The sequence below is a fragment of the Colletotrichum gloeosporioides genome (genome assembly GCF_011800055.1).
Source record: "Colletotrichum gloeosporioides strain Lc1 chromosome Unknown consensus_10, whole genome shotgun sequence".
NCBI lineage: Eukaryota > Fungi > Ascomycota > Sordariomycetes > Glomerellales > Glomerellaceae > Colletotrichum > Colletotrichum gloeosporioides.
Window position 1 is genome coordinate 118,381 of NW_025544655.1, and position 15,879 is coordinate 134,259.

General features: G+C 55.1%; 4 protein-coding genes across 4 annotated transcripts; 2 read left to right on the forward strand and 2 right to left on the reverse strand.

Annotated features, from left to right (window-relative positions):
- Nucleotides 1-107: 107 nt before the first annotated feature.
- GCG54_00006583 (Condensin complex subunit 3) lies at nucleotides 108-3,303 on the reverse strand (the record flags this gene model as incomplete). Its single annotated transcript, XM_045406582.1, has 2 exons — nucleotides 108-538; nucleotides 600-3,303. The coding sequence occupies 2 exons, from the start codon at nucleotides 3,301-3,303 to the stop codon at nucleotides 108-110; spliced, it is 3,135 nt and encodes a 1,044-aa protein (XP_045269834.1).
- A 498-nt stretch (nucleotides 3,304-3,801) lies between these two features.
- Nucleotides 3,802-6,102, forward strand: GCG54_00006584 (putative RNA-binding protein C4F6.14; the record flags this gene model as incomplete). Its single annotated transcript, XM_045406583.1, has 1 exon — nucleotides 3,802-6,102. One exon carries the CDS (start codon nucleotides 3,802-3,804, stop codon nucleotides 6,100-6,102), a length of 2,301 nt encoding a protein of 766 aa, XP_045269835.1.
- Nucleotides 6,103-6,566: 464 nt separating this feature from the next.
- Nucleotides 6,567-8,646, reverse strand: GCG54_00006585 (putative magnesium transporter NIPA7; the record flags this gene model as incomplete). The annotated part of the gene is made up of 2 exons (XM_045406584.1): nucleotides 6,567-7,762; nucleotides 7,824-8,646. The coding sequence occupies 2 exons, from the start codon at nucleotides 8,644-8,646 to the stop codon at nucleotides 6,567-6,569; spliced, it is 2,019 nt and encodes a 672-aa protein (XP_045269836.1).
- Nucleotides 8,647-10,365: 1,719 nt separating this feature from the next.
- Nucleotides 10,366-11,586, forward strand: GCG54_00006586 (uncharacterized protein; the record flags this gene model as incomplete). The annotated part of the gene is made up of 1 exon (XM_045406585.1): nucleotides 10,366-11,586. The coding sequence occupies one exon, from the start codon at nucleotides 10,366-10,368 to the stop codon at nucleotides 11,584-11,586; it is 1,221 nt and encodes a 406-aa protein (XP_045269837.1).
- Nucleotides 11,587-15,879: the final 4,293 nt, after the last annotated feature.

Here is a 15,879-nt window from a genome sequence, read left to right on the forward strand (position 1 = left end):
GAGTCATCATTAGTAGTACATAGATCATCAGTCCTTGTATAAAATCATTCCATGAAGCTCTTTCATCCCATATCCCAGGGGTAAGTCATTAACCAAGGTCATCAAGTTCAAGGGCCTTCTTCATCCGACAGGAGCTCGCTCACTAACGAGTTTTCTGCCGATCGCTGGATGACAGTGCCCTCATTGCTATCCTCGTCTTCTTCCTTAATCGGTGGCTCCATGGTGATGGTCTTGTCGCCGTCGCCATCATCGGCCTTAGATGCCGACGATGTCGCTACCGATGGTGCTATAGACGAGACAACGGACACGCTCCTGCTTGCGCGACGAGGCTCTGCCTCCTGCTCGCCGAGGGTGGCGACAATCTTGCCCAAACTCACGTGGATCTTGTTCAGGGCGTTCCGGCCAGTAGTGTCCGTAGTGAGTCTATCGTCCACCGCGATCGAGACCTCGTCGTACACTTCTCTGATCTTTTCCTCGGTGCTGGTTGGGGAAATGTAGAGCTTGCCAAGGAGCGGTGCTACAATTTTCTTCTCTGCCTCTGAAGTGGGTGTCAGTATAATGCAGTTCCATCTTAGAGGGGGTTAGGTCGAATAACGTACTGCTCATGTTTCCGTTCAGGCGATCCAAAATGTCCAGAGCAAACTCCAAATGAATATCACCATTGACTGTCTTCTTCTCCAGCTCGAGCCCCTGGGCCGGGTTGTAGCATTTGCGGGGGTCCGTCCAGTCCACCAAGCAGGCGCCGATGGTTGTCAGACTCTCCATATCTTCATCCACGTCGGCGTCGTCGTCTTCCAAGCTCTCGCGGACGTTCACTAGCATGTGCAAAGCATCCAAGGCCACAGAGCGCATAAGATCCTGGTTTTCTGCCCGAGAGTAACAGAAAACGGGCAGGAAGTAGTTGAGAGCTTGCCTGACACTCTGGTTGTGAGCGGTAGCGGGATCAAAGTATTGAACAACCAGGGTCTTGAGCATCTCTGCTGCGGCCTCGGTGTCAGTAACAACGCGTCCGAGCAACAGTTTGGATACGGCCAAGGTAGCGGCAGCCTGGACCTCAGGCGACTTGGTTCCAGACTTGAGAGCCTTGATGTACACCTTCAGCAGCGTGGGTGTCGAGCTAAGAAGCTGAGCTCCGTGAACGTTGAGAATGTCGGTGAGAATCTGCAGAGCAGTGATCTGGAGCGCGGTGTGGCCCTTGGTGAAGAAGTGCATGAAGAGCGTCAAGTTCTCCTCGGCGAGAGATCTGTCTAGCAGAGAGCAAAGACCCAAGCAGACTAGACCTCTCTCGCGCACAGGAGCCTCGTGACTTCGGACTGCAGGAACAACGAGATTATTCAACATGGAGACCAAGTGGTCGTTCTGTTGCAGGTTGCCAGCAACATTGGACAACATGCATTGCACAATGTGCAAACACTTCATGTTGATCATGATCTCCTTGACGGCCTTGGCACGGGCTTCCTCCTCGCTGAGCTCGGGACTTTTTCCACGGCTGCCGGTTCGCGTGGGCGTGGTATCACCACTAACCTCGGACCTCGCTGAGTGGAAGCTGTCCTCGGTCTTGTCATCAGGTGGGTCGTCCACGATGGTATCGTGAACGTCGGCAACGGACTCCAAAACGACTGAACAGAACTCTTTTTCACCGGCTGTGTCAGGCGCGCAGATGTCTCTTAAAACACTGACAGTCAGCTTTGTGACTTCATCCGGGAGCTCCGGTACAGAAAGCGACTGGCGAAGAAGTGCAAACATCTTACGTCGGCCAACTTCATCAGAGTAGTCGAGCGTGATGGCGATGTGGAGAAGTTGTTCGACAATGAACTCCTGCTCGACCGTGTCTTCCTCCTCATCTTCTTCTCCCCCTGTTTGCGAGGCCTTTTTGATGGCTTCAGTCAGGACGCTGATGTAGCGTTCAAGGTAGAAAGCAAGCTTAGTGACTTCAGGGAGCTTCTCCTCGACCAAAGACTCGAACTTGCCATTACCTTCGTTTCTGCAGAATTCATTGTAGCTTCTGGCCATGAAAACCGACTCGGCAGACAAAGTCTCCCAGAAATGGTCGTCGAAGGTTACGGCCTCTCGGTAATCTGGTCGGCCCTCCCAGAAGCCCTTCATCGCCTCTAGGGCGACTCCGTTCTCCACGCCAGAATTGACGACGTCGATTCGCTCAAGTAGCTCAAGTAGGCCATCAAAGTTGGGAGGCGACGGCTCAGGCTGGGCACCATCTTCAGGCGGTGCGACGCCGGCGCAGTCTTCGATCCAACGCTCGCGGAAGAGCCTGCCGGCTGACTTGCGAACATTTTCGTCTCTGTCACGAAGACCCCATCTGAGGAGCTTCTCTCTCATAGATAAAGAAAGATGACGGAAATCGCCGAGGGCGGGTAGCAGGCGGGAGTACACAGCTCGACGGGTGGCAGCATCCTGATCTCTAGCGCGCTCGAGCAAGTATGGAAGAGTGGCGGGTGCGATAGGAAGGTTGATAAGAAGCGATCTTCTGACATCTGCACTGGGGTCATTTTGAAGAACCTCCAGTAGCTTTTCGAGCAGTCCAGACGCCTCGTCTTCGCTGTCGTCGTCGGACTGCGCAGCTGCGTCGATGTTGCCAGCCAAACGGCCGAGACCAAGAACAGCCTGGGCGCGCACCATAGCTTCCTTGTCACGGATCCGCCTCAAAAGGCCGTGGCGGAGCTTTTGGAAGACGTCGTCGTCGATGGAGTCGAGAGAGTTGATGATGTGTGAGACCAGCTGGGTCGATCTGTATCTCACAAACTTGTCCTTTGCGGTGAGAAGTGGCAAGATCGTCTCCATGAGAAAGCTGAGGAGCCTGGTGCTGGGAGTGTCGTGCATGGTACTAGCATCCTCGTCAAGCTCGCCTAGCACCTCGTAGTCCTTGTCGTTCGCATGTCTGAGAAAATGCCCAATAAACCTGACAGTCTTCTCTCCAACGCTTTCCGACTTCTTGATAGGCATAACCCTGAGGACGCAGCGGACGAATTCGGAGTTGAAAGCCTCCTCGTCGAAGTCGTTCGAGGTTGAGTTGTTCAGACTGGTGGGCTCGTAGACGCAGGCCTCCTGGATCTTGCGCAAAGTGACCACCAATTTGCGGTGAGACGCAGTATTTTTCTGCGCATCCCGGAAGACGGCGCATATCTTGGGACGAAGCTCATTGTCGGGTCTTTCGGTCGGGACGTCGAGCGCAAGAGAGGAGGATCGCGACGCTGTTGATCCTCGGGAGCCGAGCGTCGCAGCTGATGATTTGTTGGAAACGGCGGCCGAGTTCCGCGTGGATCTCGTAGAGACTCGCGTAGGCATCTTGGGTTGTCGGTTGTCGGTTGTCGTCAGATGCCGGCGATTTCTTGGGGGAACATAGGATGCGGAAATAGCTGCAAGAGTTAATGAAGACGAAGAAAAAGTATGCGTTGTTGATTGATGGGCTACGACAGACGCCCCCCGACCGCGAGATGGCTGCCAACGCACCTTATGCACACAATTACAGTGGGCGACCCCCTGGCGCGTCTTTTTGTTTTTATCCAGTCTGCAACAAGTAAGTCAATAGACTTCCAAATCAGGTATAGCGCGGGGTCGTTCATCCCCGCCCGTCAGACTCCACGTCAAACGTGCACGTGCTGATAAGCTGGACCCCGAAGAAAAAAAAATGCTTATCGCAAATCTGGAGCAGCTTCGATGCCAGCCACCTGTGCAAGGTAGAGAGGCTTTCAGTTTTTCCTCGACCTCACGGACACCCATCCGAATTACTTCCCTGCTTCTCACCGACACCCATTGCTGCTGGTTTCTGCAAGATTCACAGCCATGTCGTCACCCGCTAAGCCGTTGAAGCGGACTCGCGCCGAGGAGGATGAGCACGATGCGCTCGTCGCTGCCGCTGTTGCAGAGAACCTTGCAGCAGATGCTGTTTCGGAACCGAAATCCAAGAAAGCACGCGTGGAAGCCAATCGCTCGCTCTTCGTTCGGTCTCTCCCCGCCAACGCCACCAGCGAATCTCTGACCGACTTCTTCTCGGAGCACTTCCCCGTCAAGCATGCGACCGTTGTCCTCGACCCGACCACCAAGGCATCTCGAGGTTACGGCTTCGTTACCCTAACAGATGCCGACGATGCCAATGATGCCAAGAAGAAGCTCAACAACTCTCTCTGGGAGGGCCGCCGTATCAGGATCGATCTGGCCGAAGCCAGACATCGCGACAACAAGGACAGCGTTGTCGGCGCAGCCGCCTCTAGCGAGAAGCAAAAGCGTGCGCAAGCGCTCGAGGAGGCTAGAAAACCTCCTAAGCTGATTATTCGCAACCTCCCGTGGACGATCAAGAATTCCGAACAATTGTCCGCCCTCTTCCGCGCCTATGGCATTGTCAAATACGCCGATCTTCCCCAGAACAAGGGCAAGCTCAAGGGATTCGGTTTCGTCACCCTCAGGGGACGAAAGAATGCCGAGACTGCCCTGAAATCTCTGAATGGCAAGGTCATTGATGGAAGGCCCATTGCCGTTGACTGGGCTGTCGATAAGAGCGAGTGGGAGAAGCAGAACAAGGACGACACAAACGCAGAGGGGGACGAGAAGCCGAAGACCAAGAAGAAGATTGATGAGAAGGTGGAAAAGAAGAAGGCATCTAGTTCCAAGAATGACGAAGATCCCAACGACGCGGACGCCGATTTGGAGAATTTCATGAAAACTTTTGGAGCAAACTTGGAGGATGAGCCGGAGAGTGATGACAACAAAGACGATGAAGACAAAGAAGAAGAGGACGAAGATGAAGACGAGCTGTCGGACGAAGAGGACTTGAGTGACGATGAGGAGGAAGAGAAGGACTCCGCTCCCAAGAAGCAGGCATCAACCGGCAACCAGTCGACGATATTCATCAGGAATCTTCCCTTTACTGTTACCGACGAGCAGCTCAAGACACATTTCGTCCAATTCGGCCCTGTCAGGTATGCGCGTGTTGTCAAAGACCGGGAGACTGACCGCCCGGCCGGTACCGGATTCGTCTGTTTCGTCAAGGAAGAGGACGCGCGAGCCTGCATCAAGGGCGCGCCGCGTACGCAAACCAGCGCCCTCCCAACCAAGCACTCTGTGTTGCAGGACGAGACTGCTGATCAGGACGGTCGGTACACCCTTGAGAGTAGACTGCTACAGGTCGCGCAGGCAGTCAGCAAGGACGACGCCGAGCGCCTGGCTGCCGACGGCAGCGCGAAGAGACGTGAAAAGGACAAGCGTCGTCTCTTCCTGTTGAACGAGGGTCAAATCGATACGAGATCAACCTTGTACCAGAGACTGACCCCGTCTGAAATCAAGATGAGGGAGCAGAGTGCCAATCAGCGCAAGAAGCTCGTGCAGAGCAATCCTACGCTGCACATCAGTCTGACCCGTCTGGCTGTCCGCAACATCCCGCGCGACATTGGTTCCAAGGAGCTCAAGGAGCTGGCCCGCAAGGCCTGTGTCGAGTTTGCTACAGACGTCAAGGAGGGTAAACGCCAGCCCCTGTCCAAGGAAGAAAAGGTCAGGAGTGCAAAGGAGGCCAAGGACGCCGAGCACGAGCGCAAGCTCAAGCGGAAGGGTATCGTCCGCCAAGCCAAGATTGAGTATGAGAGTCGCGAAGGCTCCAAGGTTACAGAGGCTGCGGGCGGCAGGAGTCGTGGGTACGGCTTTATTGAGTACTCATCCCATCGTTGGGCGCTGATGGGCCTGCGCGTTCTCAACGGCTACCAGTTGGAGAACGAGAATGGCAAGAAGCAGCGGCTCATCGTTGAGTTCGCCATTGAGAACGCTTCGGTGGTTGCCAGACGCAAGGCCGCCGAGAAGAACCTGGACCGAAACAGGAAGAACCAAGACGATAAGAAGGAGGGCGGCGAGGCCGAGGACGCCGAGGCTGAGGGCGAAGAACTTCCCAAGATGGCCTCATTGAAGAAGAAAGGCAAGAAGGGAAAGAAGGGCAACATGAATAAGGGCCCCAAGGAAGACAACAAGAAGGAGGCTAAGGAGGAGATCCCAAGTGCTGGAAAGAAGCCAGGTGTGGCTCGTGAAGACGTTAAGCCGATGTTGATTGCGAGAAAGCGCCTGATGAGGAAGAAGAAGTCTGACGGCAGAGGAAAGGCGTAAATCTACATGTAAAACATATGTTAATAATGGGTTGCGGGTTGCGACTTCAGCAACAGAGGGTTTCGTATGTTACATAGGAAGTCCAAAAGCTCGATTGTTTGTTACATTGTCAATTTCGAATCCTTGGGTCTCGTCTTTTAGCGGATGACAAAAGTGCACCTGTCAGTCCTTGACGCGAAACGAAGAATACGAGGGTATGCATCATCAAGAACACGAGAGGCAAGATCCATCCCAATGGGGAGTATTAATGCGTGTCTATACACAAGAAGAAATCCAACAAATTTCCCCGCCTGAAAACGATGGACAGTGGATGGTATACCATACCCGTATCGACTCTACCAGGAACGCCAATATGCAATGCTTATAAGTAATGATACCTCCCGAGCCTTGGGCCCTGATGAAAATCCAATAGACGCGGAGCCGTGTACCCGAAACTCCTTGCAGCACTTCAAAGGTGTGCTCTTTCATACCTCCTCTTCTGCGTCCGTGTTCGTATCCCTTCTCTTCTTCTTGACCCTGAAGAAATCACCCAAGGTGTCGCTAAGGCTTCGTGGCCTACCAGTCGGGTATTCTCTGGGCACACCTTCGCCTGCTGTTCGAGTACGCTCAGGGGGACCCCCATCTCCGTGCGAGTGGCCCAGCAGATCTTGTCTCTCCGACTCATCATTCACATTTTCGGCGTCATCCGGCATGAAAAGACTTGCCCGAATACTCGATCGTAACCTTCTCACAGATGCCCTACGCATCAAAGGGCTCTCCGTGCTCCTAAGTAGAGTGTCTTTGACGACTGCGCTGACGGTAGACGATAACGGGGATGGTGAGAACAGTGGTCCTGTAAACTGGTGGCTGTGGGGTCTTTGGTTGGGTAGCGACGGGCGAGGAGTGACGGGTCGATCCGTGGGAAACCCGGGCTGCAGTTGCCCATCGTACATCGGCGTGACTGGCTCTGAAGGAGAAAACCCTAGACCCGGGAAAGTGGCGATAGAATCGTCTGATATGGTCCGTGTGCCTGGCGGAGGGAGAACCTCTTCCGCAGAATTGCTCCATGGGTTGGTGAGGAGAGGCTCGGACTCTATACTGACAAGGTTCCCTGCTGACGCGGCGGTCGGAACACGGAGTGAAGGAATACCGGAATCATGCTGCATGCTGAACGGCTTGGACCCATTGCCTGCGGGGAACCCGACAGAGGTTTTTGAGGAACGTCGTGATTTTGGTGATGGGATTGAGGTTGATGACGGCTGGGGTGGTTGTGCGGGATCTTGCTCGGCGAGACCGATAGTCTCCTCCACACCATCAACGTCGGACATACCATCTTCGATGTCTTCCTCGACCCTTCCACTAGTAATGAGAACGACACCGGAGAAGGTGAAGAAACAACCACCAACAAACTTGACCGCCTGCTCAGCCGATGTCCTCTCGAAATCTCGATACAAGACTGCGCTGCCAACAATGACGCATAGAGTGAACAAGACAAATTGAACGGGGATGACCTGAGTGGAGCTGAACCTCTGTAGAGCCTTGTTGACGTATCGAACCTGCATAACCGCGGTGAACAGGAGTGTAAACAGGAGCGCATAGGTAACAGGGGTCTTGAAAGCCCCAAGAAGGGTTGACGAGAGCATCGAAGATACGCCCTTGGTGGATAGAGCCGTGAAGCCGCCTAGATACGGAGCGCCTCTGTTAGCATTGGGAAGACTGTTGAACGTGACTGAACTGCGTACCAAAGAGCCCGACTAGACCAAGGTCAATCAAAATGGTCCGGTGGCCATACCGTGGACTCGCCCACATGAGAACAATAATCAACGACACTGTTACGGCGAGGTAGATCTCGAACTCCAACGTTGTGATAGCGTCCCAAACATCGTGGGGGTCAAGCTTTGTCTCTTCTTGTTTGGCGCTCAAGACGACGACGACGACACCGGCGACGGCAATGACGACACCCCAGAAGTCGCGCTGCCTAAACTTTTCCTTGAACAGTATCGGGGCTATTATGCAATTGGAAATCAGGGCAACAACTCCCAAGGGCGACACGATGGAAGCGGGCGCGAAGCCGTACGCCAAGAAGTTGCCCAGCTCGCCCAACGTAATTAGGATTTGGCCCATCCACCAATAGGGCGATTTGAGATATGTAGATGGCGCTTTTTCGTCGTCGCCGGAGTAGTCGGAACCGGCGGACTCCTCGGAGCGGAAGGATCTCGTTAGGGGTTCGGATTCGGAGGCATCGTTATGGCCGTTTTCTTGATGTCCATCGAGGCGGCTGCGGTCGCTGTCGTCGATGTTCACGGTGCCGTAGACGCCCGGGGGACCTCCGCTCGCATGTTTCAAGGCTTCTTTTGCTCTCCGACGGACTCGAATGCGCTCTCGGTGCAACCTGATGTGGGCGTATCGCTGGACGTTGAGGGCAAGGGCAATAAGGATATTGCCAACAATGGCCGTGATGATGCCGATTAGCGAGGACCAGTTTTGGAGGTCCTTGCCGCCATCGCCGTCGCCGTGGCCCGGTCGTGCCGCAGGGTCGGCGGCGATCACCACAGAGGGTACCATGGCCACCGCGTGAGGGGGATTCGAGAGGAAAGCAGGAGGTGAGTTTGTGGGCGGGTTTCACAAGCTGTTTTTGTCGAGCTGCGATGCGAAAATGGTACTAGTTAAGCAAGGCTGCGGGTAATGACGACGGCGCCAGAAGATGATTCGCCCGGCATCCAAGCGCGGCGGATAGTGTTGGACTCGGGCAGCTGTCGTATCATCTGGACGGCGAGGAGGCAGCCGCAAGGAACGGTAACGAAATGCACCGGAGGATTCGGCAAGGAACGGATGCAGTCAAGCAAACCTAGGATATGTAGCGCAAATGTTGGATGTAGCCAGCCATGAGGATGTGCGGTAGCAGGACGGAGATTGCCAGAGGGAAGGAAAATTGAGTTGGAAATGGTCTAAGCAAAGTGGGATTAGTCGTTACGGTGGTTGATGGTCAAAAGGTTGAGGCCGCGTTACCCAGCTTGCGCTTGCTGTGACGGAAGCCGAGCGAGCACAAGTGAAGGGAAGGACCTGACGTTGGTTGCCATTTGCCCTCGCAGCTGCTGCAGCTGCTCCTGCTGCTGCTCCTGCTCCTGCTCCTCCGCAGGTTTCCCGCTTCCTCTCACACACATAACGCAACACGCATACACGCTGCATTAGACATTGGACTGGGTCCGACACTCGACGCATCGGTCGGCAAGCCAGGACCGACCCGACTCTGACACGGGTCTGGGCAGCAGGCACGTCCCACATTCAATCATAGGCCTGGTCAAAGGGCCTCCGAAGCGAGTTAGGGACCCCAAGGGCCCTGGGTGCTATAAAGTGTGGCTCAGCACGTGTGGGGACTTCAACTTCACGGCAATACTATGCAGCATGCAGTCATTTTGTGGCGCCCGAAACCCTGGCCTTCACTTCCATTCCGTCTCCCTCTGAGCTTCTGGCTGAGGTGTGGCGTCGGAAGCGACCGGGCCAAAGGGACCACTGGGCATTCTGGCTGAGGCTGGTACGGATATGCCTAATTGGAACGTGGACCTGTCGTCACCGCACGTGCTGGAGGGGCCACTTGGTCAGTGCTCATAGCAGCACACCAGCACACTGCAGTGGTGGACTGGTGGTGTGGCTCAGTCCTAATGGAAGACCAAGACCACGCAGGCCGACAGGGCCCATTCCCAGTCCCGTCACCCGGCGCATTTATTTTCAGGAGCGGAGAGGGGCTTTCACCAGTGTTCCAGTCTGGCATCCCCGGTGCCATGCCGTCCAGTCAGTTGCTCGAGAAATCTAGTGTCTTCTGATTGGGCCTGGGCCAGTTTTCCATCCTCCCGTCGCTCGTGACTTGTTGGGGATTTTCGGCCCATCTGAAGCTCCGAATCTCAACTGCCATCCCATTGGACTCTCACTCTCACCCCGCCGCCGCCGCTTGCCACCAGGTGAGCTGATCTGACCCGATAGCCTCCGTCATATCCATGAGATTTCATGTCTTGTCGTCTCGACCTCAAACAAACCATCAACCCGACAACCCGCTGTTCATGAATATCTAGACCTCGGTGCTCTTTCGCGTCCGGATCTCTTCCGTGATTGCTTGCACATACTCAACTCATCTGTGTATTCACACACACATACACATACACACACACTCACACATACACATCGTCCCTTTTGCGCCCACTCATCAACTGAGACAATACCGACCGCGAAATCCAAATCTCGCCCAAGACAACCGACGAGCCTCATTTACATCTACATACATGCAAAATGCCGGACAACGATCCCTCCGACAACGTCTTCGTTCGCTTTAAGCAAAAGGTTGATGGTCATATCGCCTTGGCTTTCCGCAGTGTCTTTGGCATCCCGACTTCAGTCACTCAGAATTTTAACAACGGGCGCTGGGCCGAGCCCCCTAGATCCCAAGAAGATGAACGCACGTTGAGCGACGATGGCAACGGCAACAGCGATGGCAATAACAATGCCAGCGGCACCCCCCAGCCTCGTTCGCCATCCTCCCAATTCCCCCAGCCAACCGTGTTTGAGCTGTTCTCGGCCATGTCGCCCATGCAGGCCCTCTTCAGAGCTGAGGAGTTCACTGAGTCGCTTTACCAGGCCATGTGGATTTCATTCCTCATCGAGTCCCCATACTCGCCCCTGGCCCTCCGCGACATGCCGCAGCCCAGACCGAGGGATCTCCCGGCGGACGCTGACCCAACTTTGTTTGGCTTTGAGGACGCTTTTGAAGATTTGCTCATGGTGACCAGTAGCCAAGGCCTGCCCGACATCCACGAGAGACACCGGGTGAAGAAGGAGTGGAGGGAGCAATTTCCCAAGGGACTTCCTCCCATTCTATGGCTTCATCAGCTGACTCGCCAGGGTCTGTGGGATGGCTGGGCACCTAGACCTGACGTCCTCGAAGGAGCTATCAGCGAGAGGTGGCAGCGCTGGCTGCAGGAACAGGATGACCCTTTCCGGGACTCTCGCTCACTGCCGGCCGCGAGCCAGATCTCTTCAAAGGAACTTCAGCCAATGGAAGCTGAGAAAGCTGGGAAAGCTGGGAAAGCCGTGGTGCGGAGTGTGACGGATGACGCGGGGCGCGGGACACGGAATCGGCTTGAGGAGGATCAGGACAACAGGGAAACGGAAGAAGACTCTTACTTTTCGGTCATGGGAAAGGCTCAGTTTAGCGGGTCGAGGCAGACAGAGACGGGCAAGTCCAGCTCGACGACTAGAGACCTTTCACCACAAGGCCTCCCATCGGGCTGGAGGGTGGTGGAGGAGGTTCAGGAACGCGACAACGGAAACGGAAACATCAGCATCAAAAAGACAATAACGACCTTCAACGAAAAGGGTGAAGAGGTTGGCAGACAGACCGAGAGGCGGTCCGACTACACTTGGTCGGCGAACTTCTCGACGGGAGGCGGCAATAAGCAGGATCAACGACAACAGAATGATACCGATGACAAGAGCAGTTGGTTTTGGAAATGAAGGCAGAACTGCATCTTCCTTTGTGGGAAAAGAGGGTGGTTTTGGGGGCTTGTAAGTGACTAGTGTAATTTTGAGCAAAAATCGGGCAAACGAGAATGAGATGAATTATAACAGGTCATGCAGTTTTCCTCTTCATTCCCTTTCGGTCCATTACCCCAGTTCCGTGCTCCTACCGGTCCGACTCGCGATCCTACCAGCACCTGCTGGATGTGATGAGACCAGGTGTCTGCTCTTCAATGTAGCTCGGGAGTTCCACCATGAGGCAGACCAATCCACCAATGTCGGCGACATCTCGCCGTACCTACCTCCTTCGTGGGAATGCAGTAGGAACGCTACATCTGCAGACATACCTCGGACGGCACGTCTAGATCTTGGGCCAACGCCAACGCCAAGTGGCAAGCCTAAGGTAGCTACTTGTTTTTAGCTTCAGCCTCCCGAGGACCGTCTATGCCCCGGCGGGAGGATGATGTGGAAGCCATCTGCAAGCCTCAACTTTGACGGCTGTACTGAGCACTTTATCCGAATTTCTGAGGTCGTTCTACTGGAAACTTGCTCCATGGCGGCCAGAGCCGTGGTTTCGTTCCTGAAGGTGTGGTGTACGGCCGTCGTCTTGTCACCTGCTAGACCGGTCCGACGCCGTCGCTCTCGAGGAACGAAAAAAGTGACGGAGGAAAAGCTTCCCCTGTACCACACCATCCTCGGAGCTTGGCTAGAGCGGCCTTTCTGCTGGACGCGAAACGGCTCTACTCCAGAATGGGCAAGAGCCTAGGGGGCTTGGAGGTGACGAGCAAGTGCTCTTCTTCTTCTATCGGTATCATTCGGGAGTCTAGCTCGGCTTTAGGCTGATGGGAAATGCTGGTGCACGTGAAGCTGCGCTTCGATACGGACTACATCGGCGACGTTACGCTCTCCGATTCCCTACGAGTACAATACGACAGCGGAACGCCAAGTCGCGCCTGGCGTTGCCTCGACGTGTGGTGGCATTGGGCCGAAGGATAACTCAAAGCTCGCGGACACCGCGTCGTCAGGGCGGCTAGCAAGAAAATACCAAGGACGGCAGGCACGCGACCGGGAAAAAAGACACAGAGAGGTGGCAGCTGTCCAAGATGGCGGTCGACTTTGACTTCGAGACAACAGCTGCCTGCCTCCACGTTGGAGAAGCGGACTGGCACTAGGTACGTTCCCTAAGTAATTCAACAAACTTACGACGGGTTGTCGTCCAACACGATAGGAGCAAGTCCTCCTCTTCCCCGTCTTCCTCATCCCAATAGTGTCTTCTACTTCCAGGGCCAAGACGAGAAGCGCTCCTAAAGTGAAAGGGGGAAAAGGGGGTCTAGTTTGAGGCAATTCGAGCGAGACTAAGTGGACAAGGAACGTTGGGAATCGTGAATAACGGCGCAGCCAACCCATTGGGACCAGCCAAGGCGCGTAAAGCGGTTGACGGTCCCTGTCCACGAGAACATCCCCTACTGGTGGGTTCTAACGCAAGCTGCATCGTGAAGCAAACACGAGGTGTGAGTACGAAAGCACATTCAAAGCCCCCCATTTCGACTGTACTCAATGGTAGTAGCCCGGCTTCTCCCGCGCCAGAAAGAAAAATCAATCCTCCGAATGGGGCTGACGATCACCAACAATTTCGCCGAACTTGGACGATCACATAGCAGGGGGGCATGAGAGCATGACTTTCCACCCGCCTGCTCGCTCCAATAGTCTGCGTTTACCCCAGTGACGGACGCCGGCAGTTGCAGCAAGAACGTTGACACGGGCGGGTTCTGCCAGCGCCTCTCGCGCCCCCAACGAACGGCGCGAAGGCACGCTTGTCAACGTTCCTATCGTCTACGAGGCCACGGAGGTGATGGGCGATGATGGCCCGGGTATCAAGAAGCACTCTCCATCGGGACAAATGCCATTCGCTCAATCGGGCCGGAAGCGCACGGCCGATGGCTGGAGCTGTCAGCGAAATGGGTCGGATCTCGTCGCGATATCCAGTCGAGCCTGGGTCGCATGTGGATTGATACTCTAGCCTCTATGCCATGTCAGATATCACGACGAGAACTGCAAGCCACATCCGCCCATCTCCCGTTGCCCGTAACTTACAAGGGAGACAGATGGGCTCACGTCCATCGTTCTCGCCGTTGGTGGAGTTGGAGCGCCTAGGGTTTCCGAGCACGAACGCGTTGTGTGTCATGGACGGGACAGCCTCGCCGATAACGAACGGGGACGACGAGAATAGCAGAGGTTGGTTCGACCAACGTCTGACTTTCGTCCCTTTTCTTTTCCATGGTCCCACTGAGAGACTGTCCGACTGACGCGGTGGTGCCCAAGTACTCAGTAAGGCGCTACTGTAGAGTAGGGATCGACGTCCGAGTCTGAGCGCGGCAGAAGTGACTCTTTTTCTCTGTTCCCCTTCCGTCTTTGTTCTCCAACCAAGGTACGTGTTGCTGCCCCTTCAAATCTGTGTGCTGATCACTACCGTCCGAGCGCCGGGAAGCAAACCTTGACAGGCCAAAATGGGGCCACACACGTTACGCGCCAGTCGCGATGGCTGTCGAGGATTTACAAACCGCATCTGGGTTCAGCCCGGCTTTGGCAATGGGCCCGGCACTTGGAGACGGTCTTGGGATGTTTTGGAATCTTGAAGCCGCGCCCCCGGGGGAACTCCCGGGTTGACCGCATGGTCATGCCCGGCTCGTTTCGAGTGTCGCCGACCCGGAGACCGGTTGAAGAAGAAGAGCAAACATGGAAGGGCAGAGAAGGGCACAAGCCAGAAAAAAAAAAAAAAAAGGTACTGATGTTGTCCCCCGGCGTCGCATCGCTTACACGCCTTGCATGGATTCCTCTCCATCGTTTACGCTCTTAAGAAGCCGGTATATCAATGTCCCGTCGCGAAACACGAGAAAATTCGAGTCGCCGCCCCCCGCCGAGGTGATGAAACTCCAGCGCGACGGGAAGGCGGCGGGAATGGGGAACGGGAACGACAGACACTGCGAAGGAAGTGAAGCAACCATAGAAGGCGCGCTATAATAGATAAAGACGTATTGCAGATGCGCTGTTTCCCAACGCTGCGGGCAGAACACCGGGTCAAAGCGACGCCATGTCTTTTCTGACAGGGAACACCACTCAAGTCACGATGCTACGTTGCCGCTGGCCTCTTTCTGGAGAGGGGCGCGCTGTCGTCGGTGACGGTGACGTCTCGCGGTGCCCAACTAGGCAAACTATGTGAAACAGCGGTCCAATTCTGGAAGCAGATCTTGCTGCCAGCCAGCATGGCTGAGGCCCGCTGTGTGCGTGTTGTGTTGTGTGTGTGTTGTGTTGTGTGTGTGTAAGTGTGCACTGGCTCACGACGGTACTGGGCCCTAGTATTACTCATGGTAGTCGGGATGAAGGCATCGGAACTGCAGACGGTTCCTGAGCAGCCAACGGCAGTGTCGTTCTCCAGTTGTCGGGATTTTCCTTGCCAGATGCGTTGGCGCATCATGGTTGAAACTCTCGATCAATGTCACCAGGCACCGGTAAGATGCTGGCTGCAATGTCACTTCCCCAGGCCATGGTATAGAGCCAACAATAATATTAACACCATGGGTGTGTGAGGGAGAGGCGGTTTGTCAAGGCTGTGTAATCCAGATAGGCGCTGTTGCAGAATGGTTGAGGCCGGAGCTGGTGATGGTGGCGTGATGTCGGCGAGATACGTTGGGGGTCTAGGTCCTTTGAGGAGTTGGGAATGGAAAAACGAAGGTCGGGTGTCCAAGCTTCCTGTCAAGTTTGACAGTAGACAGGACCGACATCAGAGGACGTCCCAGCCAGCATCACCCTGGATGTAGTTGGCTTGAGGTGTGGCACTTGGTCCTCGTTGTTGTTGTTGTTGTTGTTGTTGTTGTTGTTGTTGGTTGTTGTTGGTGGTGATGTGCTTCTAACGTCTAACTTGCAATAAGCCCCGAGGGCTTTTTTCTTTCTTGGACAAGCTCGAAACCGCAGCACCACCGGCGATCAGCAAGCAGAGTTGCCCCTTTGCATTTGGCGTCGACATGGCCGCCAAAACAGGCCATCTGGCTTTCTCTTGGGCTCCCATGTGAGTTTCGCGGGACCTTGCAGGCTCGCAGAGCCGATCAGCGCCATTTCGAGAGGCCTGGCTGCACGCAGCTAGCAGTTGGACCGTCACACCGACTTACGAATCTGTCACTCGCCTATGCAAGTCCCACGAGATACTCGACGCCTCGCGGTGGCATTGCCCACAGGGCCATGTATCTCGGCGCATCCTCCGGACGTAGGCAAAGTGCCCCCCCTCCCCCTCGG